Source organism: Mesoplodon densirostris, chromosome 14 (genome assembly GCF_025265405.1).
Source record: "Mesoplodon densirostris isolate mMesDen1 chromosome 14, mMesDen1 primary haplotype, whole genome shotgun sequence".
Lineage (NCBI taxonomy): Eukaryota > Metazoa > Chordata > Mammalia > Artiodactyla > Ziphiidae > Mesoplodon > Mesoplodon densirostris.
In genome coordinates, this window is record NC_082674.1 from 66,422,495 (window position 1) to 66,445,865 (window position 23,371).

Consider the following 23,371-nt stretch of genomic DNA (forward strand, 5'->3'; position numbering starts at 1 on the left):
CAAAAAGACACTAAATCACCCCTGAAAACCACGTGCAAGCATGTTTTACATGTGTTAGCTCTGCACGTGTGATAACAGACATCAAGCTTCTCTGAGCTGGGACTTCTGTGAGAGTAGTTTTGCCCTTGGTCTGATTAGCCCTGCATAATTGGCGATCGCTAAGTCACTCAGCAGACAGGTGCTGGTGATGCCAGTGGACTCCTGGGGGAAAAAGGGGGAAAACAGGCGAACTTGTGTAAGCGGTGCTTCCGGATTCCCCTGAGCCCAGGGGTCACTATGCTTGTTACCGCAGGTTCCCAGGGTCCCCCCAGACCCAGAAATAGGAGGCTAGAATCACCCCCCACCTTCTTGGTGGCCGGGAGGGGCAACCTGGAAATTGTTTTGACCCTCGATATCTACTGTAAGAATTTCCACACCTAATTTCTATTGTATTGAAAAAATAATTCAGCAAGCACCTAAATAACCCTCGGCCTACATATGCCAGTTCTTTTTTTTCCCCACATTTGCTCATTCTTTTCATTTTTACATATACTCCTTTGTTGAAATATTTGAAAGTTGTAGACAGAGTAATACTTCATGTTTAAATACTTCAACATGTGTCTCCTAAGATCTGCATTTTCTATGTAATCTGATCACCATTATCATAGTCTAAAAATTAACAAATAGTATCATCTGATATGCAGTCCATATTTGAATTCTCTCCGCCTGCCCCCGTGGTACCATAAATGTCCTTATAGCCTTTTCTGTTTTTTGTTTTTTTTTTAATCTAGGATCCCGTCAGGGTTTACACTTCGCTGTTATGCCTCTAACTCTTGTTTTTTCATGACATTTACCTTTTAAAAGCACAGGCTGGTTGTCCTTTAGAAACGTCTAACCTTCTGGACTTACCTGATTGTTTCCTCAGGATTAAACTCAGGTAAATATTTTTATGATAACGCTGGTCCATTTGCATTACATCAGGCTTGTCCACTCTCAGTGCTGAGTTTGATGCCGGGAGGGGCTGGCTGCTGGCCACTTGATTTCCAGGATCCGTTTTCCCAGGACCCAGCCAGGCGTTCTCTGAGACTTACAAGCCAGCGCGCTCAGCATCCATTGCCAGTCCTCGCCTGGATCAGTTTTATATTGGGGATCCCCAAAACGGCAACTTTCTAATTCTGTAAATCCTCCTCTGTTTATTAACTGGCGTTCTTCTGGACAGAGAGACCGAGGCCTGCCCCTCTCTCCTTCTCCTTCCCTTCCTCCCTCCTTCCCTCTCTCTCCCTCCCTCCTTCCCTCTCTCTCCCTCCCTCCCTCTCTCTCTCCCCCCACTCCCTCCCCCTCCCTCCCTCCCCATTCTCCCTCTCTCTTCCTCTCTCCCTCCCTCCCTCCTTCCCTTTCCCTCCCTCCCTCCCTCCCTCCCTCTCCCTCCCTCCTCCCCCCTCTCCTCCCCCTCTCCTCCCCCCTCTCCTCCCCCTCTCTCTCCCTCTCTCCCCCTCTCTCCCTCTCTCCCCCTCCCTCCCTCCCTTTCTCTCCCTCTCTTCCTCTCTCCCTCCCTCCCCCTCCCTCTCCCTCCCCCCTCCCCCTCTCCCTCCCTCTCTCCCTCTCCCTCCCCCTCCCCCCCTTAGCTTTCTGGGGACTGCTGTAATAAATTGCTAGGAACTAGGCGGCTTTAAAACAAGGGAAATTGATTCTCCCACGATTCTGGGGGCCAGAGTCAGAAATCGAGGTGTCGGCAGGGCCGCGGTGGTCCCCTGAAGGCACCTTCAGGCTGCAGGTGCTTCATTCCCGGTGCTGGTCCTGTGGCCCCTCCCCTGCTGTCTGTCAGGTCCCTCCGTCCCTTATAAGGTCACTGGTCACGGGTTCGAGGGCTCAGCTGGATAATCTAAGGTGGTCTTTTGGTCTCAAGATCCTTAATTACACCTGCTAAGACCCTTTTTCCAAGTAAGGTTAGATTCCCAGGTTCTCGGAATTAGGATGTGAACATATTTTGAGGACCACCATCAATTTATACCCCTTTTTTTTTTTTGAAGTCACTATGGACTAGAGGTTCTCTCTATCTTTGAGCACTTCCTTGATCTCCAGATGCTCCAGGCTCATCTTGTGTTTTCTGTGCCCCAAACCTGGAATCAGCCATTTCTCCAAGGAGCCCTGCTTCCTTTCAGTGGAGAGTGTGGATTAGAACTCAGGGTCTGAGCACTCACCGAGGTGTCCTTGCTTCCAGCTCTTGCCGTGGACAGAGCCAGGACAGGTACGGATTTTTTCCAGTTGTGAGTTTATGCCGATGCCCCCAGTTTAAATCGGAATGGGGTTCTTCCTCCCCTGCCCACTTCCCATATTGCCATTTCCTCCCTCCCACTACGAAAATCTTGTTCCTGACATCAGGAACAACTCATTTGCTCTGTACTACCAGCCACACCAGTTTCAGAATCATTGCCTCCTTACCAGTACCAACGACAAGCTTAAGAAAATTCAGAATTTCTCTGTAGTTCTTTTTGTCCTTAGAATCTATCTCACTCAGGGTGTACAGTTATTGTGTTCAAAAGCTCCATGAAACATGTTTTTCTATGCCTGATACAAGTCAGGTTTATTTTTTTTTTCTGTTTGTGCTCCGTTTATTTTAGGATTTCTCTTTTCTTTCTGATTGTTAAAGTGTGTAAGCCATTTCCGTGGTTCAGAAGTCAAACTGAATAAAAAGCTATGTGCAGATGTGTCTTGCTGCAATCGCTGGCCTCCACCCTCTTCCCACTGTTGTTAGTCCATTTTATGCATCTTTGGTTTCTTTTTGCAAATCCAGGCATTAGGCTGTGTGTATACAGACACCTGCTACTCATTGTTACCAGAAGGTGGTGAATCACATAGACCGTTTTGCCCTCTTTTCCTTTCCTTCACAGTATTTCTTGGAAGACTCTGCTATCAGCGTGTGGAGCTCACCTTTGCTCTGTGTATCTCTCCTGTGTGTGTGCCCTGCATTCTCCGTGACCAGGCTCCTGAGCAAAGCATTTTCCTTGTTGCAGATACTCTGCTCTTGGAAATACTGCTGCAGTGAGTAAGCTTGTGCGTGTGGTCCCCCGAGTCATGCCCCAGAACAGCTGTCTTCCCCACACCCCCATCAGAGCTTGTGGACAACTCACCAGGCAGAAGTGGTCTCTCCTGCTTCAGTGTGCATCCTCTTCATAGGAGTGACGTCACGCATCTTTTCAAGTGTTAAAGGATGCTAATGTATCTTTTTTCGAGAACTGTTCAGCTTTTGCCCATTTTTCTGTTGACTTTTTGGTTGTCTTTCCCCTCATTTTTAAGAGCTCTGAACACATCGGGGGTGTTAGCTGTCCTTTGTGAGGTAAGCTGCGGCTGTTTTCTCAGGCCTCGAGTGGTTCCGAGGAAGATATCTGTGGTCTTGGTCCCCGTTTCTGGCACAGAACTCCTAAAACCCTTGGGGTTTCCTGAGCCATAGGGGTGTCTTCTATTGTTCCTAAGATGCCCCTTTTGATCACCCCGAGTTTTTGCTTGTGGGTGACTCAGGGTGGGCCCTAGATTGGCCTGGGACGGGGCAGGTCACTGTCAGCCTCATCCCGCCACCTCCGGGAAGGGGGTTGGGGGCTGGAGATGGAGCTTTGTAAGAAGTCCTCAGCAGTGAGGTGTGGGCTCCTCGGTGGGTGGGGAGCTGGGAGGGCGGTGCCCGGAGAGGCCGTGGAGGCTCTGGTCCCTCCCTCCGAGAGTATCCATTCGTCTGTTCCTGAGCTGCATTCTTCCTGATAAACCGGTCGTCATAAGGAGACTGTCTCTCTCAGTCCTGTGAGCCTTTCTAGCAAATTATCAAACCCAAGGAGGGGGTTGTGGAGCCCTGACTTGCAACCAGTTGGTTGGTGAGAAGCACAGGTGGCCCCGGGCCTGGCAGTGGTGAAGTGCGCTGTCCTGTGGGCCTGAGCCCCTCACCTGCGGGGTCTGCGCTCAGGGCGGCTCGTTGGCGTCCAGGGGGCCGGAGCGCTGGTTGGTGGTGTGGAAACCCCACACGCTGGGGTCAGCTGTGCTCTGGGGGTGGAAACACATCTTAGGACGATTTTTCCGTTTGCCCACGTGGTTCTTAAGAACGTGGTCCAGGTGTTTGGCGGGAGGTGAGAGGCTTGGGCTGTGAGGGGCGCGGTGCCCTGGAGGCCCGGGGGTCAGCGGGTGGAGAGGTGCACGGGGTTGGACCCCGGAGCCCAGGGCGGAGGTGACAGGTGCAGGGACTGGGGGCCCTTGGGGCCAGGAGGCAGCGCTGGAGGTCTGCCCCGGTGGGAACCCTTCAGTGAGAGGAGCTGTTGTTGGAGGAGAGCCGTGCAGCTGAGGAGCCAGGATGTGATCCACCTGCCCCAGATGCTCAGACTCGGGGCCAAGAGCCGCCTGCGTTGCCCCCCACCCGGGCCTGTGGCTGGGTGTCGCCCGCAGCTCTGCACCCTCCCTGGGCTCCAGCCTGCCGGGCGTGGGCTGGCAGGTGTGAGCCTGGTGGGGCGGGGGGAGCCCTGCCGCAGGGACGGAGTCCTGCGGGGCGGGGGGCGGCCGGGGTGTCCCGTGGGGCTGGCTTTGAGGGGGGCACCCCGCGGAACCCTGCACGCTGGAACTTCCGTGTGTGCATACACGTCTCCCTTCATCGTCTTCCGTTTCCTGCCTTTGTCCGTGTGGGATGAACATAATAGAGTACGTGTAATACGCGTGGGTCACGATCACCGGAGTGGGCGATGGGAGTGGTGTGGAGACTTGGAATCGGAGCAGGGGCGGGATGGCGACGAGTCACCTGGAGAGAAGGCGGGAGTGCCGCGTGAGAGGGCGGACACGGAAGAGCAGCCGCGCGCGTCCTGCGCTGGCCGGAGCCTGACGAGGGGACCGGCACGGGGCCGGGGCCGTGGGCTCGAGGGACTCGCTGGGGCAGGAGCGCGAGGGTCTGCCGGCCACCTGGGGGGAGGGGCGCCCAGAGCTGTGCCCATCACAGCAGGAGAGGCGGCAGGGCTCCTGTGACATCGGTTTGGTTTTTATTTTAGTTTAATTTTTATTTTATATCGGAGTACAGTTGATTTACAGTATTGTGTTAGTTTCAGGTGTACAGCAAAGGGATTCAATTATACGTATGCCTATATTCTTTTCAGATTCTTTTCCATTGTAGGTTATTACAAGGTATCGAAGATAGTCCCCTGTGCTATAGGGTAGGTCCTTGTTGGTTACCGATTTTGTATACAGTAGTGTGTATATGTTCATCCTAAACTCCTAATTTGTCCCTCCCCCCTTTCCCCCTTTGGTAACTAAGTTTATTTTGTGTGTCTGAGAGTCTGTTTCTGTTTTGTAAAGAAGTTGTTTAACGGTTGTCTTAGAACGCAGAGCCTTCGGAGGCCTTGAGCAGGGAGGGGAACAGAGGTGGGCTCTCAGCTTGCGGGGAGATCGGCCGGAGCACTTTTTAAACCCCGATGGCTCCCCATCCCCTGAGTTTCTGATTGGGGAGCCCTGTTGGGGCCTGAGAATCTGCATTTCCGACGGGCTTCCGGGGAAACGCTGTGTAGCTCTGGTCCGAATGAGCCTCTGCCCTGTCTACCTCGAGGTTCCCGGGGGCCAGGGGCTGTCCCCTCTCCAGGCTCCTCAAACAGTGGGGAGTCCTCGAGGTGACAATTGGGTTTGGGGTCTCTACTGCCTGACCGGCTCGGGGATCTCACTGGTCACCCTGCACTTTGCAAGTGTGGTGCTGCCCTACCTGGACGGACGTGACGCTTCGGCTCCCCTGCAGACCTGAGGGAACTTATTTCAGACTTTCTCCCTGCGGACTGTGGAAATTGCAGTAATACCAGAGCCTAGAAAGGCCTTCCTCGTGTTTCTCAGACTGTCTTCTGTGTAAATACACCTGCATGAAGTTTTGAACGTGTGTCTAGTGTGAACAAGCAGAAATGGATTCTACTAAGTCTCTCATCTCAGTTAATAAGTGACATTTTTACACGTAAAGACTTTCTAACGGGACCGATGTTATTAACGCCCACAGTTTCTTGCGTTTTTAACCACTTTGGGGCAAAAATTATTCCCATGGAAATGTTGGTGCAGCTTTCTTAGGAGAGTCTCTGGGAAGGTGTGAGTCACTTAAAGGTGTTCTGTGCTGAATTTTGGGACCCGCCAGCTGGGACTCTGGAGGCTGCGGGGTGGGGAGCTGGAGGGCTTGTGCTGGGGCTCATCCCGGAGGCCGTCCTGGAGGAGGCGTCTCGGGAGGGAAGCAGGGCTGGCGCAGGGCCTCCTCACGGGGCCTGGGAAGGACGCCAGCCGCCAGCCTGCCGGGGCTCCCCAGACCGCCTCATCCGGGCAGCTTCCATTCTGTGTAACCGCTGGCACGAACGCAGGTCGGGCCGGTGGGGCAGGGTTCTGGGCCAGCTCTCCTCAGGTCGGGGGGCAGGAGGGCTCCCCATTCCGTGGCTGCTGTCCTTCGTGTGTGGTGCTGCCTGACCCTTAGCACCTGATGGTTTTAGGGAGACCTGGAGGCGGGGAACCTCCCTCCTCTGACAGCCCCCTGCCTTACCTGGAGAATTTTAAACAGAATCGTATCTTGTGATGTGAACCGTCTGATCGGTTTAGGATGCGTGTCCTTGTCTGCTTTGAAGGCCTTCAGTTGAGCCACCGCAGGGTCTATATCTGTTCCTCGGAGGCTGGAGTTGTCAGGGTTCGTGGGAGGTGAGCAGGGCTCCTCTTTCCTGGGCGCGTTTGATGCTGTGATCACACAAGGCAGGCAGCCTACGTGGTAGGGATGGGGGCCCCTGGGACCTCAGCCACCCTTTCTGCCCAGGCGGGAGGAACTTTGCCCGGATCCTGGGTCGATGGGAGATTAAAGCACCTGTCGGTGCTCTGGTTCTGGTTGTTTCGCTGCGTGACCGACCACTTCAGGACTTGCTGGCACAGAGCAGGGGCTGTTTCACCACGCTCATGGGTCCGTGGGGTGGGAATTTGAAAAGCAGAGTCTGTTCTCTGGTGGCGTCTAGCCTGACGGTTGGGACTCACACAGCGGGGCTGGAGGGTCCCCTTCCCGGAGACTCGGCTGGCAAGTCTGCCCCTGAGGACAGCTCGGCCGGCGTGGTTGTTGGAGCCCCTGTGGGTGACCTGTCTGCCCTCGGGCGTTCGCGGTCCTGCTGGCTGGCCCTGGGCTGCAGGATCCGGTGTTTCAGCAACCGAGGCCCACGTGCACGCTGGTTCTGACCGGCTGCCCAGACTGTGGGGAGGGCCAGGACCCCTCCTCTGATGGGATGTGTCACCTGTGGCACCAGGGAGGTTCTCGGTCTCTGAACATCACGCTGACGCTGCGGAGTGCGGCGGACGGGCTGGGCCTGGCCTCTGATGAGCCCCGTCTCAGGACCCGGGAGGAGCAGGGGCTGCCAGGGGAAGGCACCGCACCGCAGCGTCCTGGAACTTTCTCTGCAGACGGTGCGTGGTTCGGATGAGCCCAGGAGCCTGGGCGGCACGGGTTTCCATTGTGAATCCACCTCTGGATGAAGCGTTTCTTACCTGCGCAGGTGGAGCATCTTCCTCGATCAGTGGGCTGCGTGGCCCTGAGGATTTCACGTGGTCTCGATGCTCAGTTTGGGTTTGATCACGTGTCCCACGGGCATCTGGGGGGAATGAGCTTAGCAGCCCGGTTTGGGGAAAACAAGGCACCTCTCTCCGTGGGAGTGGGGATGAGCCCGGACCCTAGACGGGCCATGCAGGCCTGGGAACGAGACCCCCGCATGGCCCTGTCACACGGCTGTGGGGTGACCTGACAGGTCACAGGTGCTCCTCTTGGCTCTGGTCTTCAGCTGTGACGTGGGAGTGACAGCGTGACCTTGGGCTTGGAAACGGTGAGCCCGGGAGGCCCCTGGAAGGGCCCTGGGGTCATTCCAGCGCCACCGAGTCCCTGCGCCACCTTGGCCTTGTCCCGAGACCCAGGCTGGGGCCGCCGGCCTCCTGCCCCAGGCCTCCGTTCCTGCCCCCCGTTAGACACCTCTCCCCGTCACTGTGGGATGGAGGGGGAGCCGAGAGTGCGCTTGTCCCAGCCGTTACCCCTCCCGCAGCCGCCCCCGAGCTCTTAGCCTGTGACAGCACCCGTGTCACACCCGCCCTGACCTCCCGGCCTATCCTGACACCCCATCCTCTGCTTTCAGCTCACTTCTCCTCTGCCCGTCTGCCCCTCACACCCCTGCTTCCTCTGGTGCTGAAACCCTGCTGCCTTCCCCACACTGAGTGATGCTGGTCACCGGCTAACCAGGGGCCAGCTACCAAAGGGGAAGCAGTGGTGCCCACATTCAGTTCATGGGCAGAATCCTCGGGGGAGCTTGTCAGGAACACAGCCCCGGAGGCCCACCCTGACCTGCAGCCTCGTCTTCCCTCCCCAGGGACCTCTGCTGCCGTTCTCCTCCCAGGGCATCCCTCTCCTTCTGAGCCCAGAAGGTGGCTCTGCTTCTGAAGATAAAAAGGACTAAGCAAGTGATGTTTGTAAGAAAGGAAAAACATTCCCTGACCTCCGTTGGGCTGGTTTTGGTGCCTGGCCCGCCCGTGCTTGGTGTTTTGAGTGTGAATAAGGAAACTCCTGCTCTTGCAGGGAGACCCACCGTAAGCCGCCAATTAAAAAGAGGTGTGCCGTGGTCACCATGGCCACACAGGGGGCCACAGCATCCCCTGCAGCGGGGAGGTGGGGGCTGTCCCGTGAATGGAGTGCCCAGCCGAGGTGCCCGGAGACCCCTGTAAAGGCAGCTGAAGTGGTGAGGAGGTGCGGAGTCCTGTGGGAGCAGGGGGCTGCAAGGAGGTCTGATGGTGAGGAGGGGGGGCGGTCACGAAGCCCTGGGGTGGGCGGGGAAGAGCAGCTGGGGAGGAGGGCGCGTGTCCGGGTGCCCGCGAAGGGGCATTTCCTGCCCACCGTCCGCATTATCCATTTGTAAAGGGCGGTGAAGCTCCTTCGGTGCGCGTCTTCCCCAGCAGATCCCAGGGCCGCCCACGCTTCCCGAGGGAGAGACAATAAAGCAGAGCCCTGGTGGGGTGGGGGGATGACTCGGGAGACTGTGTGTCTACTTCCCGGGAGGGATGGCAGCCTTACCTGCTCTCAGGTGGTCTAGGTGACCACAGGAGGACCGAGAAATGTCTCCAAAATGGACATTTTCAACAGATTCAAGAAGAGGTTAAGAAGGAGAAAACGGAATAAACTAATAACCGAGGGAGGATTTGGGAAGATGGTCAAAAGGCTGTCACCACTCGGAAAGCACCTTAGGGCTGGGTCATTCTCGCGTGCAGTTAGTTCCCTGGCACAGAGAGAGGGGGACGCTTCTGGGCTGTTTTGACGAGGAGCTAATCCTAAAGCCGGAATGAGACAAGGTACTCATTTCAGGTCCACAGTGAAGACAAATGTCGCAGGGTCTGCACCTCCTGGTTCACGGACACCTGGCATCCCAGGTGAGCAGTGACCCAGATACAGACTGGGGACAGGGGGCATGCAGCTTATCAGGGGCTCAAGAATGTTTTCCGTCCTTTTTACAAAGCAAGGTAAGCACATAGATACAAGGAAAAACTAGTCACATCAGCACTTGAACTCAGTATTTTGGCGTCTTCAGATGGTCTTTTTTTTTCTGTGTAATTTTTAGTAGCAGATATATTTTCTTGTCTGGGGCTGTCACACCTGCATTATCAGGTTGCAGCATGGTTTTGTTGCCGTATTTTTATTGAGATGTAATTGACATATAACGTTTTACTAGTTTCACGTGTACCTGTGATGATTCAGTGTGCGTGTGTATTGGGAAACGATCACCATAAGTTTACTTAACATCCGTCACCACACAGTTACAGATTTGTGTGCATGCGTGATGAGATCTTTGAAGACTCACTGTCTTAGCAGCTTCCTTCAAATACTCAGGACAGTGTTGTTGACTACAGTCACATGCTGTACACGACATCCCCAGGACTTATTTTAACCGCACTTCACACCACCCATCCCTCACCTCCCACCTCCCACGTCTGGCAACCGCTGATCTGTTCTCTGTACCTGTGAGCTTGGGTTTTTGTTGTTTGTTTTTAGATTCTGCATGTAAGTGAGATCCTACGGTATTTGTCTTTCTCTGACATTTCACTCGGTGTAATGCCTTGAGGATCCAGCAATGTTGCCACAAACGGCAGCATTTCCATCTTTTTACGGCTGAATCATATTCCATCGCGTATATGCACCATACCTTCTATACCCATTCATCCGTCATTGGACACTCAGCTTGCTTCTGTATCCTGGCTATTGTGAATAGTGCCGCGGTGAACATAGAGGTACATGTATCCTTTGGAATTAGTGTTCTCATTGCCTTTGGATAAATACCCTGGAGTGGAATTGCTGGATCGTGGTAGTTCAGTTTTTAATTTTTTGAGGAACCTCTGTACCATTTTCTGTAACGGCTGCACCAGTTTACATTCCCACAGTGAGAGAACCAGGGTTCCCTTTCCTCCGCACCCTCACCAACACCTGTTATCGCTTATCTTTTTTGATAATTGTTAGTCATATTTAATGACTTTATGATTTTATCACGTGAATGGCTATATCATAATTTATGTAGTAGTTCCCCAATTGTAATGTATTTTGGTTTATTCTTTTTTTCTTTAATTATAAATAAGACTGTGACTTGTGAAGGCAGCTTTCTTGTGTGTATACTTATTTCCTGAGGATAATCCTCAAAAGTAAGATCACGTGGTCCAAAGGCACAAACATTCTTTGTTTTGTAATGAGTCATGAATATAGTACAGCCTCATTTTAATTTCTCCCATTTCTTGCTTACTTGCCACTTTCTACTTATTTATTGCTTATCTTTTCGATCATAGTTTCTTCTTGTATTTGAAGAGGGCTGTGCTTTTAGGGTTTCATCATTCCCCTTGTTCACAATGGGGGTCTCTTGGGAGGAGCATGATTTTGGACACTGAGAACTCTCCAGTAAACGTTTATTAACCCCCTGCTGGGTATCGGCAGATGCAGTGAGAACATGCCTAGTGTCGCCCTTCACCTCAGGGCTTTCCCAAGCTCACAGAATTGCCAGCCCCAGACTCCAGGGTGTGTGTGTATTTGCTCCCTGCTTTCCCCAGAGTCTGGTAGCACCTGAGCGCTCCTGGCCTCGAGAGGTGCGCATCACTGGGGGCGTGGTCACGTGGGGGCCGTGTCGGGATGCGGACAGAGCCTTAGCGACACCGTTCTCTAAACGTGGGCGTCTCTCTGTGAGGTACCCTCTGGTCAGTAACTTCAAGTGCGTGTCGTGATCTACTGTGTCTGTAAAGTCACCCCTGGTAAAATCCACTGCGGCAGCCGGACTGGTTTAGACACGGTTACTCAGGTGTCTGCCGTCAAGGAGGTGGCCCAGCAGATGAGGCTGTGATGTAGGGGAGCTGGGTGAGGGCTGAGAGAGAGGACGGCCACAGGGTCAGGCCATCCTCTACTTCTCTGAGTCTCGGTCTCGTCAACATTGGACGGGAGAGGTTGGACTGAGGCCTGGGATCTCTTTTATTCTTTGAGTTCTTTGATTCCCATGACTGGCTCTTCCTCAAAGGCTGGGGACGTACTGCATATCAAAGCACATGTGCACCATGGCACTCCAGGCCCCAAAAGGTTATGCCAGAGTTAGGGGTATATAGGGTCATCTTTTCGCTTACGTTTAGTCGCACTTATTATTTTATTTATGTAGGTATGTATGTATGTATTCTTGGCCGCACCGTGCAGCATGCAGGGTCTTGGTGCCCCGACCAGGGATCGAACCTGCACCCCCTGCAGTGGAAGCACGGAGTCCTAACCGCTGGACCTCCAGGGAAGTCCCAGGACTTATTATTTTGAAAGTGTGCATTTTATTGTCTTCGTGAGCTACAGTTTTCATAGGCAACTTTAAGATATTGGTTAAAAATTAATATTATATTAGTTGGAGTCCTTGAATGTTGTGAACTTAAATATTGACTTTTCCTTTTTCTTTCTCTTACAGCTATTTGGGGCAACTTGGTTAATATGAGGTAATTGTTTTTAATAACTCGGCTGTTATGTTTGGGTTGAAAGGATACATTTCATGGTTATACATATACACCACGATGTCATGGGCTGATTGAAGACGACGTAAAAGCGGAACTGAGCTTCTTGCTGTTCACACGTCCAGCTCGTCTTCTCTCCTGGGGTGCTCTGGAGGACGCAGCTGGTTATCACGCTGACCCCAGTCCAGCTCAGATGTGACGGTGAATCTCGAGGCAGCCGTGGAGGCTCCTTGGTGGTGCCCGCCTCAGGCCTCCCTGGCCTTGTAGACAGAAGAGGGTGGACCTGAGCTTTCAGGCTCCTGAAATGTAAATGGCATTTCTGGGCGGCTTGAGCAAAGCACTCAGGGGCACCTTTCCAAAGCCTCTTAGGGAAACCGAGGCTGCCCTCACCCCCAGGAGCAGACCAGTGGATGCTTGAGACCACTGTCCGTCCCAGGGGAGGGAGGGCCGGGGGACCTTCTGGCCTGAGTGAGCATCGTTTGTGTTGCTCAGCAGAGCATGAGGGCCACTTGTAAAAGTCAAATCCTTGTGTCAGTATTCTTAAAAAAAAAAAAAAAAAAAAAAATCAGCGAAAGTAATAAGTATTACTGTATTCACTGTAAAAACAAAGTTGGTGCCCTGAGTACAGTTTTACATTTAAAGAAAAATCCCCTCCACTTTGTATTTCTTGGTGTGACAATCGAAGAGCAGCAGTCGCACCGCGGTGACAGCAGGTTTGGGAAGTCGGCGCAGCTGCGGGCAGCCGGGGAGGGTCGCTCTGCCCCCACTGGGCTCTTCACGTCCCGCGGGGTTTGCAGGGCGGCTGGGGCCGTGTTGACCCAGTTCCTCCCGCCGGGGCTGGTGTGTGTCTCCTGACAGAGGCCCCTGTGTGTGGCTGGAGGGCTGCTCAGGCCCCATTAAAGGAGCTCTGTCTTTGCACTTGGAAAAACTCCATTTTGCATTAAATCCCAGGAAAGCCCAGCAGAGAAACTTGTACTCCCTATAGACACGCTTCCTGCCTCTAATTTACAATCCCTTGTTGGGTGGAATGTGAAAGTGAGATGGTCTTAGTTGAACAGAAGCGCCCCGTAAGGTGGCGGTGAGCCTGGGGTACGGGGCTGAGGGGCTACCTCCAGCCCCCTCCTCCCTCGCCATCCTGGGGGGTTGGTGCCCAGGACGGGTCCTCAGGGAGGGAGGGGGCAACATGCAGCCTTTGGCCTGTGTTATGGTGATTTGTTCAGAAATACACCTGGGAGTCACAAAGTCTTTCAACTGGTCTCAGTTTTGTAGTTTTCTCCTCAACAGGTCCATCCAGGAAAATGGTGAACTCAAGATTGAAAGCAAGATTGAAGAGGTTAGTCTCTTTTCCAAACTCTGCCCCTCCTTTTCCTGCTCATTTGTCCACTTAGTTCCTTTGCTTGCGCTGGTATCTTTATTGTGGCCGCTTGATGCCGACCTGTGATTCTGAAACCATCTCGCAAGAAATCATTCCCTCATTTAAGAAGAGACTTTCTGTTTATTAGGCTGTGGCCGCACCTCTGTGTCAGCATTTGTCCATTTGTAAAGGTGCAGTCTGTTAAATTCTGCCCTACAGGCAAGATGGATTTACGCTCTTATGTGACTTTTCAGGGGAGCCTTTCCAGGCTTCCTTAGAGGAACGGCAGTGAGGACCTTCACCAGGGATGGGGGCAGGGGCCGCCCTCCACTCACCTGAGCAGGTGCCAACAGGAGACACGGCCCAACTCGTTTGCGAGGACCCGGGGACACACAGAGCAGGGCGGGCGCACAAGCGGACACACAGAGCAGGGTGGGCGCACGAGCGGACACACAGAGCAGGGTGGGCGCACGAGCGGAGGGGAGGCTGCGGCCTGCCTCACTGAAAGCCGGCAACTCTAGCCCACTTCACACCTTCTGGTTAAAATAATTGCTCGTGTTTTAGTCCAGTGTCGGTGCAGACAGACTGTTGTAATATGGGCTGTGGGAGGGCTGGGGGCCGCTCACTGTGATTTGGAGGCACATACCGGTCATCCTGTGCAGCCCGGCCCTGGCCCGCGAATGCTGTGGACACACGGTCTGCGACGCAGGCGCTGTGCTGATGGCAGGCGACACACCGGGGGCAGCCCCCAGGGGTCCTCTCTCTCACCTGAAGAGAAGCGGGGGTGGTGATCACCTGTTTTCACGAGCCTGAACCACCTTTGATGTTGCCCGTGAGGTCGGGAAGGAAAAAGGTGAATTTCCTGAGAGCTTAGGCATCTCTGGAGTGAGAGATTCCAACACGCGGTTCAGTATCTCGATTCTAGGATTGTGAGTCACGGGGTCTTAACCTCAAGCTGGAGGTGAATCGTAGAAGGAATTAAAATCTGTTTCACATCACGTCCTGTCCGTCTGGAACATCAGAATGGGTGCATGTGGCGGAGGACTGGGTTTCTGCTTGAAAACTGATACTGGTTATTTTTGTTTTAGATTGTTGAACCACTAAGAGAGAAAATCAGAGATTTGGAAAAAAGGTATGTGTACCTTTTCTTTTGTGTCTAAGAAAATACTTATATCTTACTGACCTTAGAAGGTCAATATCTAATGTCAGTTCATCTCAGCTGAGTAATTAACTCTGTAATTTCAAAGATACAAGGCACTTTCAAGACGGACTTTTCCATGAGAACGTCAATTTTTACTCTAAAATTCGGATGCATTGTTTTTAAATCTTTTTTTCCTTTGCTCATTAAAAACTATTTCTGATGGAAGCTATGGGCTCTCTCCAGAAAAAAAATTTATTTAAATGATTTTTTTAACATCTTTATTGGAGTATAATTGCTTTACAATGTTGTGTTAGTTTATGCTGTATAACAGAGTGAATTAGCTATATGCATATGTATATCCCCATATCCCCTCTCTCTTGCGTCTCCCTCCCACCCTCCCTATCCCACCCCTCTAGGTGGTCACAAAGCACCGAGCTGATCTCCCTGTGCTATGCGGCTGCTTCCCACTAGCTATCTACCTTACGTTTGGTAGTGTATATATGTCCATGCCACTCTCTCACTTCGTCCCAGCTTACCCTTCCTCCTCCCCGTGTCAACTCCATTCTCTACATCTGCGTGTTTATTCCTGTCCTGCCCCTAGGTTCTTTAGAACCTTTTTTTAAAGATTCTATGTATATGTGTTAGCATACGGTATTTGTTTTTCTCTTTCTGCCTTACTTCACTCTGTATGACAGACTCTAGGTCCATCCAACTCACTACAAGTAACTCAAATTCATTTCTTTTTATGGCTGAGTAATATTCCATTGTATATATGTGACACATCTTCTTTATCCGTTCATCTGTCGATGGACCCTTAGGTTGCTTCCATGTCCTGGCTATTGTAGGTAGAGCTGCAGTGAACATTGTGGTGCGTGACTCTTTTTGAATGATGGTTTTCTCAGGATATATGCCCAGTAGTGGGATTGCTGGGTCGTATGGTAGTTCTACTTCTAGTTTTTTAAGGAACCTCCATACTGTTCTCCATAGTGGCTGTATCAGTTTACATTCTCATCAACAGTGCAGGAGGGTTCCCTTTTCTCCACACTCTCTCCAGCATTTATTGTTTGTAGATTTTTTGATGATGGCCATTCTGACCGGTGTGAGGTGATACCACACTGTAGTTTTGATGTGCATTTCTCTAATGATTAGTGATGTTGAGCATCCTTTCATGTGTTTGTTGGCAATCTGTATATCTTCTTTGGAGAAATGTCTATATAGGTCTTCTGCCCATTTTTGGATTGGGTTTGTTTGTTTGTTTGTTTGTTTTGCGGTACACGGGCCTCTCACTGTTGTGGCCTCTCCTGTTGCGGAGCACAGGCTCCAGACACGCAGGCTTCACGGCCATGGCTCACGGGCCCAGCCGCTCCGCGGCATGTGGGATCTTCCTGGACTGGGACATGAACCCGTGTCCCCTGCATCAGCAGGTGGACTCTCAACCACTGCGCCACCAGGGAAGCCCGGGTTGTTTGTTTTTTTGATATTGAGCTGCATGAGCTGCTTGTGTATTTTTGAGATTGATCCTTTGTCAGTTACTTCGTTTGCAAATATTTTCTCCCATTCTGAGGGTTGTCTTTTCATCTTGTTTGTAGTTTCCTTCGCTGTGCAAAAGCATTTTTTGCGGTACGCGGGCCTCTCACTGTTGTGGCCTCGTCCATTGCAGAGCACAGGCTCCGGACGCGCAGGCTCAGCGGCCGTGGCTCACGGGCCTAGCCGCTCCACAGCATGTGGGATCTTCCCGGACCGGGGCACGAACCCGTGTTCCCTGCATTGGCGGGAGGACTCTCAACCACTGCACCACCAGGGAAGCCCCTGTGCAAAAGCTTTTAAGTTTCATTAGGTCTCATTTGTTTATTGTTTTTATTTACATTACTATAGGAAGTGGAACAAAAAAGATCTTGGTGTTATTTATGTCATAGAGTGTTCTGCCTATGTTTTCCTCTAAGAGTTTTATAGTGTCTGGCTTTACATTTAGGTCTTTAATCCATTTTGAGTTTATTTTTGTGTATGGCGTTAGGAATTGTTCTAATTTCATTCTTTTGCATGTAGCTGTCCAGTTTTCCCAGCACCACTTGTTGAAGTGGCTGTCTTTTCTCCGTTGTATACTCTTGCCTCCTTTATCAAAGATAAGGTGACCATATGTGCATGGGTTTATCTCTGGGCTTTCTGTCCTGTTCCATTGTTCTATATTTCTGTTTTAGTGCCAGTACCATACTGTCTTGATTACTGTAGCTTTGTACTATAGTCTGAAATCTGGGAGCCTGATTCCTCCAGCTCCATTTTTCTTTCTCAGGATTGCTTTGGCTATTCAGGGTCTTTTGTGTTTCCATACAAATTGTGAAATTTTTTGTTCTAGTTCTGTGAAAAATGCCAGTGGTAGTTTGATAAGGATTGCACTGAATCTGTAGACTGCTTTGGGTAGTATAGTCATTTTCACAATGTTGATTCTTCCAATCCAAGAACGTGGTATATCTCTCCATCTGTTTGTATCATCTTTCATTTCTTTCATCAGTGTCTTATAGTTTTCTGCATACAAGTCTTTTTTCTCCTTAGGTAGGTTTATTCCTAGATATTTTATTCTTTTTGTTGCAGTGGTAAATGAGAGTGTTTCCTTCATTTCTCTTTCAGATTTTTCATCATTAGTGTATAGGAATGCAAGAGATTTCTGTGCATTAATTTTGTATCCTGCTACTTTACCAAATTCGTTGATTAGCTCTAGTACTTTTCTGTTAGCATCTTCAGGATTCTCTGTGTATAGTATCATGTCATCTGCAAACAGTGACAGTTTTACTTCTTTTCCGATTTGTATTCCTTTTATTTCTTTTTCTTCTCTGATTGCTGTGGCTAAAACTTCCAAAACTATGTTGACTAATAGTGATGAGAGTGGATAGCCTTGCATTGTTCCTGATCTTAGAGGAAATGGTTTCAGTTTTTCACCGTTGAGGACGATGTTGGCTGTGGGTTTGTCATATATGGCCTTTATTATGTTGAGGTAAGTTCCCTCTATGCTCACTTTCTGGAGAGTTTTATCATAAATGAGTGTTGAATTTTGTCAAGCTTTTTCTGCATCTGTTGAGATGATCATATGGTTTTTATCCTTCAATTTGTTAATATGGTATAACACATAGATTTGCGTATATTAAAGAATCCTTGCATTCCTGGGGTAAACCCCACTTTATCATGGGGTATGATCCTTTTAATGTGCTGTTAGATTCTGTTTGCTAGTATTTTGTTGAGGATTTTTGCATCTATGTTCATCAGTGATATTGGCCTGTAGTTTTCTTTCTTTGTGACAACTTTGTCTGGTTTTGGTATCACAGTGATGGTGGCCTTGTAGAATGAGTTTGGAAGTGTTCCTCCCTCTGCTATATTTTGGAAGAGTTTGAGAAGGATAGGCGTTAGCTTTTCTCTAAATGTTTGATAGAATTCGCCTATGAAGCCATCTGGTCCTGGACTTTTGTTTGTTGGCAGATTTTTTTTTTTTTTTTTTTTTTTTTTTTTGCGGTATGCGGGCCTCTCACTGCTGTGGCCTCCCCCGTTGCGGAGCACAGGCTCCGGACGCGCAGGCTCCGGACGCGCAGGCCCAGCGGCCACGGCTCACGGGCCCAGCCGCTCCGCGGCACATGGGATCCTCCCAGACCGGGGCACGAACCCGTATCCCCTGCATCGGCAGGCGGACTCTCAACCACTTGCGCCACCAGGGAGGCCCTGTTGGCAGATTTTTAATCACAGTTTCTGTTTCAGTGCTGTGATTGGTTTGTTTATATTTTGTATTGCTTCCTGGTTCAGTCTCAGGAGGTTGTGCTTTTCTAAGAATTTGTCCATTTCTTCCAGGTTGTCCATTTTATCAACATATAGTTGCTTGTAGTAATCTCTCCTGATCCTTTTGTATTTGTGCAGTGTCAGTTGTTACTTCTTTTTCATTCCTAGTTCTGTTGATTTGAGTCTTCTCCCTTTTTTTCTTGATGAGTCTGGCTAACGGTTTATCAATTTTGTTTATCTTCTCAACGAACCAGCTTTTAGTTTTATTGATCTCTGCTGTTGTTTCCCTCATTTCTTTTTCATTTATTTCTGATCTGATCTTTATGATTTCTTTCCTTCTGCTAACTTTGGGGTTTTTTTGTTCTTCTTTCTCTAATTGCTTTAAGTGTAAGGTTAGGTTGTTTATTTGAGATTTTTCTTGTTTCTTGAGGTTGGATTGTTTGCTATAAACTCCCCTCTCAGAACTGCTTTTGCTGCATCCCATAGGTTTTGCATCGTCATATTTTCATTGTCATTTGTTTCTAGGTATTTTTTTTTTTTTTTTTTTTTTTTTTGCGGTATGTGGGCCTCTCACTGTTGTGGCCTCTCCCGTTGCGGAGCACAGGCTCCGGACGCGCAGGCTCAGCGGCCATGGCTCACGGGCCCAGCCGCTCTGCGGCATGTGGGATCTTCCCAGACCAGGGCACGAACCCGTGTCCCCTGCATCGGTAGGCGGACTCTCAACCACTGCGCCACCAGGGAAGCCCTGTTTCTAGGTATTTTTTTATTTCCTCCTCAGTGATCGCTTGGTTATTTAGTATCGTAGTGTTTAGCCTCCATGTGTTTGTATCTTTTACAGTTTTTTTCCTGTAATTGATATTTAGTCTCATAGCATTGTGGTCAGAAAAGATACTTGATACGATTTCAGTTTTCTTAAATTTACCAGGGCTTGATTTGTGACCCAAGATATGGTCTGTCCTGGGGAATGTTTCATGAGCACTTGAGAAGAAAGTGTATTCTGTTGTTTTTGGATGGAATGTCCTATAAATATCAATTAATTGAAGCTTGTGTTTACTTATTTATTTTCATTTTGGCTGTTCTGTCCATTGGTGAAAGTGGGGTGTTCAAGTCTCCTACTATGATTGTGTTACTGTTGCTTTTCCCTTTTATGGCTGTTAATATTTGCCTTATGTATTGAGGTGCTCCTGTGTTGGGTGCATAAATATTTACAATTATTATATCTTCTTGGATTGATTCCTTGAACATTATGTAGTGTCCTTCTTTGTCTCTTATAATAGTCTTTATTTTAAAGTCTATTTTGTCTGAGTATTGCTACTCCAGCTTTCGATTTCCATTTGCATGGAATATCTTTTTCCATCCCCTCACTTTCAGTCTGTATGTGTCCCTAGGTCTGAAGTGGGTCTCTTGTAAGCAACATATATATGGATCTTATTTTTGTATCCATTTAGCCAGTCTATGTCTTTTGGTTGGAGCATTTAATCCATTTACATTAAAGGTAATTATTGATATGTATGTTCCTATTACCATTTTCTTAATTGTTTTGGTTTTGTTTTTGTAGGTCTTTTACTTCTCTTTTGTTTCCTGTGTAGAGAAGTTCCTTTAGCATTTGTTGTAAAGCTGGTTTGGTGGTGCTGAAGTCTCTTAACTTTTCCTTGTCTGTAAAGGTTTTAATTTCTCCTTCAAATCTGAATGGCATCCTTGCTGGGTAGAGTAATCTTCGTTGTAGGTTTTTCCCTTTCATCACTTTAAATATGTCCTGCCACTCCCTTCTGGCTTGCAGAGTTTCTGCTGAAAGATCAACTGTTAACCTTATGAGGATTCCCTTGTGTGTTATTTGTTGCTTTTCCCTTGCTGCTTTTAATATTTTTTCTTTGTGTTTAACTATTGATAGTTTGATTAATATGTGTTTTGGTGTATTTCTCTTTGGGTTTATCCTGTATGGACTCTCTGTGCTTCCTGGACTTGATTGGCTATTTCCTTTCCCATGTTAGGGAAGTTTTCAACTATAATCTCTTCAGATATTTTCTCAGACCCTTTCCTTTTCTCTTCTTCTTCTGGGACCCCGTAATTCGAATGTTGGTGCGTTTAATATTGTCCTAGAGGTCTCTGAGACTGTCCTCAAGTCTTTTCATTCTTTTGTCTTTATTCTGCTCTACGGTAGTTATTTCCAGTATTTTATCTTCCAGCTCACTTATCCATTCTTCTGTCTCAGTTATTCTGCTATTGATTCCTTCTAGAGTATTTTTAATTTCAGTTATTGTGTTGTTCATCCCTGTTCATTTGTTCTTTAGTTCTTCTAGATCCTTGTAAAATGTTTCTTGTATTTTCCTCATTCTGTTTCTGAGATTTTGGGATCATCTTTACTGTCATTACTCTGAATTCTTTTTCAGGAAGGTTGCCTATTTCGTCTTCATTTATTTGGTCTTGTAGGTTTTTACCTTGCTCCTTCGTCTGTGACATATTTTTTGTCATTTCATTTTTTTTTTTTTGATGGGTGGGGTTGTATTCCTGTCTTAGTGGTTGTTTGGCCTGAGGTGTCCAGCACTGGAGTTTGCAGGCAGTTGGATAGAGCTGGGTTTTGATGCTGAGATGAGATCCTCTGGGAGGCCTCACTCCAGTTGATACTCCCTGGGGTCTGAGGTTCTCTGTTAGTCCAGCGGTTTGAACTCGGAGCTCCCACCACAGGAGCTTGGGCCCAGCCTCTGGCCTGGGAACTGAGATCCCGCAAGCTAGTCGCTGGGGGTTCCTCCTGCCCCCTTAGGTGTCTGTGGTCCCCCACCGGTGCCTGGTAGGTGCCCTAGTTGTGTGGAGACACAAAGTTAATTGATGTTTTTCAGGAGTCTTCCTGAAGCCCGACCCCAGATCCTATGGGAAAGCCTTTCCTCTAAGGCCCTCTGTCAGTTTGATTTCTGCAACCTGTGATGATTCAGACAAATGTCCACATCAGTGTCATTGGTCCCCCCGCCAATAAAATGCCCAAATAGTCTGAATGTTGGTAGAAGGAAGGATCTAGGGGTGTTGCAACCTTCCTTTCCCAAGCCCTGTGGATTTCTCAGTTCCTGCAAATTCGTGGCACACAGTTTGAGGCCACGTCTGCCCTCTTTTGGCTCCAGCAGGTGGTCAGATGGTTTCTAGCACCTGTTGACCAGTCTCAGAGGATTCCAAAGTAGGAATGCCATATGTTGGGCCTGGAACCCAGGACCACATGGAAGCACCATGGGACGTAAGGGATGGGGAGCCTGTGATCATCCCATTCAGTCATTCGTTTGCTTTTGTCCCCCTACTGACAGTACATCGGGAAGCTTCCAGAACTGAGTCCAGGTGAAGTGGCTGGGAGGGAAGAACGGTATTAGATCGTGGACACTCTTACTTGAATCGATTTCCAAAAGAAGGTCCTGGGTCCTGCTCATGCTTTGTCTTGGCTCCATCTCTGTCTTGGCCTCAGGCACGGGGACCTCTCCCTTGAGTGTGTGTAGCAAACTCCCAAGTGTCTGGAGTAACGGTTGGGTCTTAAGAGCTTTAAAAAAGAAAAATGAAGACATTCATTCATTAAAGTTGGTATATATTTTTTTCCCCTGGGACGTGTTTGGACGATGTGCTTAGCCTTGTGTGAGCCTGTTATCAAGTCTAGAATAAGAAGGAAGAAATGGAGAGCAATTTTGTTTGATCTCGGTGTTTTCATTAAGTGATCAAGGAGAAAGGAGGATGGAGAAAACTCATCAAACTCGATGTGTTCGTTCGCTCTCTTCCTGCCCTCAGCTGATAGTCCTGTGCAGTCAGCAAGCTATCAATTCTTAACTGGAGCAAACGTTGTTCCTTGTTTTTTTAACTGATTCCATCACGAATAGAAGGCTGTTATTTGTGCTTTAATCTCTCTTGCCACTATTCGGTGCTGAAATGACACTGCCTGTAACATTTCATTGGATGGGAACCAGAAATCCTGCCTTTGATAGGACTGCTGTAATTTGAGGAATGTTAATTGAAGCTTTTTAAAAAATAAATTGTTTACAGTAAGAAGTAATCCACCACAAGTTTTACCTTGGCTGAAAAAGAAAGAAAAAATCTGCCCACCAGTGATCATTTTCTTTAGAGAATAGCCTTAACTTTCTTATGAAAAGAAAGTGAATCATTTCGGTAACTTTTCTAAGGCAGTGGCTTTACACACAGGATCTCTTGAATTATGAGAATTATACAGTTCCCTTTGGTACTTCTGTGATGTTCTTGTTCCTTTTAACTCGGGAAGAGAAGCACACGTATGACTGTAATCTTAAATAGTTTTCTGGTAACTCATTCCTGTGAAACCGTGAGAGTTCCCTGTAAGCTGGGCACCGAGGGTGTGTGCTCGCCCCGCGGGGCTGCTTTGCTGTGACTCAGCCTGAAAGGGTCCTGTCCCTCCAGTGGGTGAGCCAGTCAGGTGACAGCTGGGCCCTGGTTACTGGGTGAGTCAGAAGGTCAGGTGCGGACGCGACCTTGTGGAAGTTGGAGGAGCTCAGTCTAGTTTCATTCCTCCTGACTTTGTGAGATAGGAATGTTTACATAGCCATTCTGACCCCGGCAGCATAAGAATGTCACTGGGAGGAAATATGTGATCACGTATACGTCACTTGGGGGCAGAGGGGCCCCAAGAAATAAGGACACAGTTGACAGGTCAGCAGCAATTTACACAGGGAGGCACAGGGGTCAGTGCCGTCCTAGCAGCCTGGGTCGTGGACTCTGCCGTGTTTTGTTTTGTTTTTAGAGAGTACTGACACCTGGGCCCCACTCCCTGCAATGATGCTCTTATTGGCCTAGCATGCAGACTGGGCTTTGGGAGTTTGCACATCTCCCCAAGTCATTCTAATGTATAGGCAAGTTTGATTTCTTTTCTTTCTTTCTTTCTTTTTAATTTTTTTATTGAAGTCTAGTGGATTGACGGTGTTGTGACTCTGTGGTCTTTGGGTCCTCCTAACCTCACGCTGCAGTTCGTAATAGTTGGATAGCATGCTGTTTCATTCCATCTCCACATCTTTAAACATTCTTTGAATAGATAGCAGGTAATAATGCTAATTGAAATTCTGAGTAAAAGTACCTAGGCTCTCCTAACAAAGAGGAGGGTTAGAGTGTGGAATGGGATCACTAGTGACCATGGGGTCCATCTG

General features: G+C 49.2%; 1 protein-coding gene across 2 annotated transcripts in view; it reads left to right on the forward strand.

Moving 5' to 3' along the window:
* UXS1 (UDP-glucuronate decarboxylase 1) overlaps nt 1–23,371 on the forward strand; it is a 73,692-nt gene that overhangs the window by 4,517 nt on the left and 45,804 nt on the right. Inside the window, exons 2-4 of one of the 2 annotated variants that reach the window (XM_060117200.1) lie at nt 11,937–11,964; nt 13,249–13,312; nt 14,422–14,465. In XM_060117200.1, coding sequence (XP_059973183.1) covers nt 11,937–11,964; nt 13,249–13,312; nt 14,422–14,465 — 136 coding nt within the window. The remainder of the gene's footprint in view (nt 1–11,936; nt 11,965–13,248; nt 13,313–14,421; nt 14,466–23,371) is intronic. The other variant, XM_060117201.1, reaches the window with a different exon arrangement.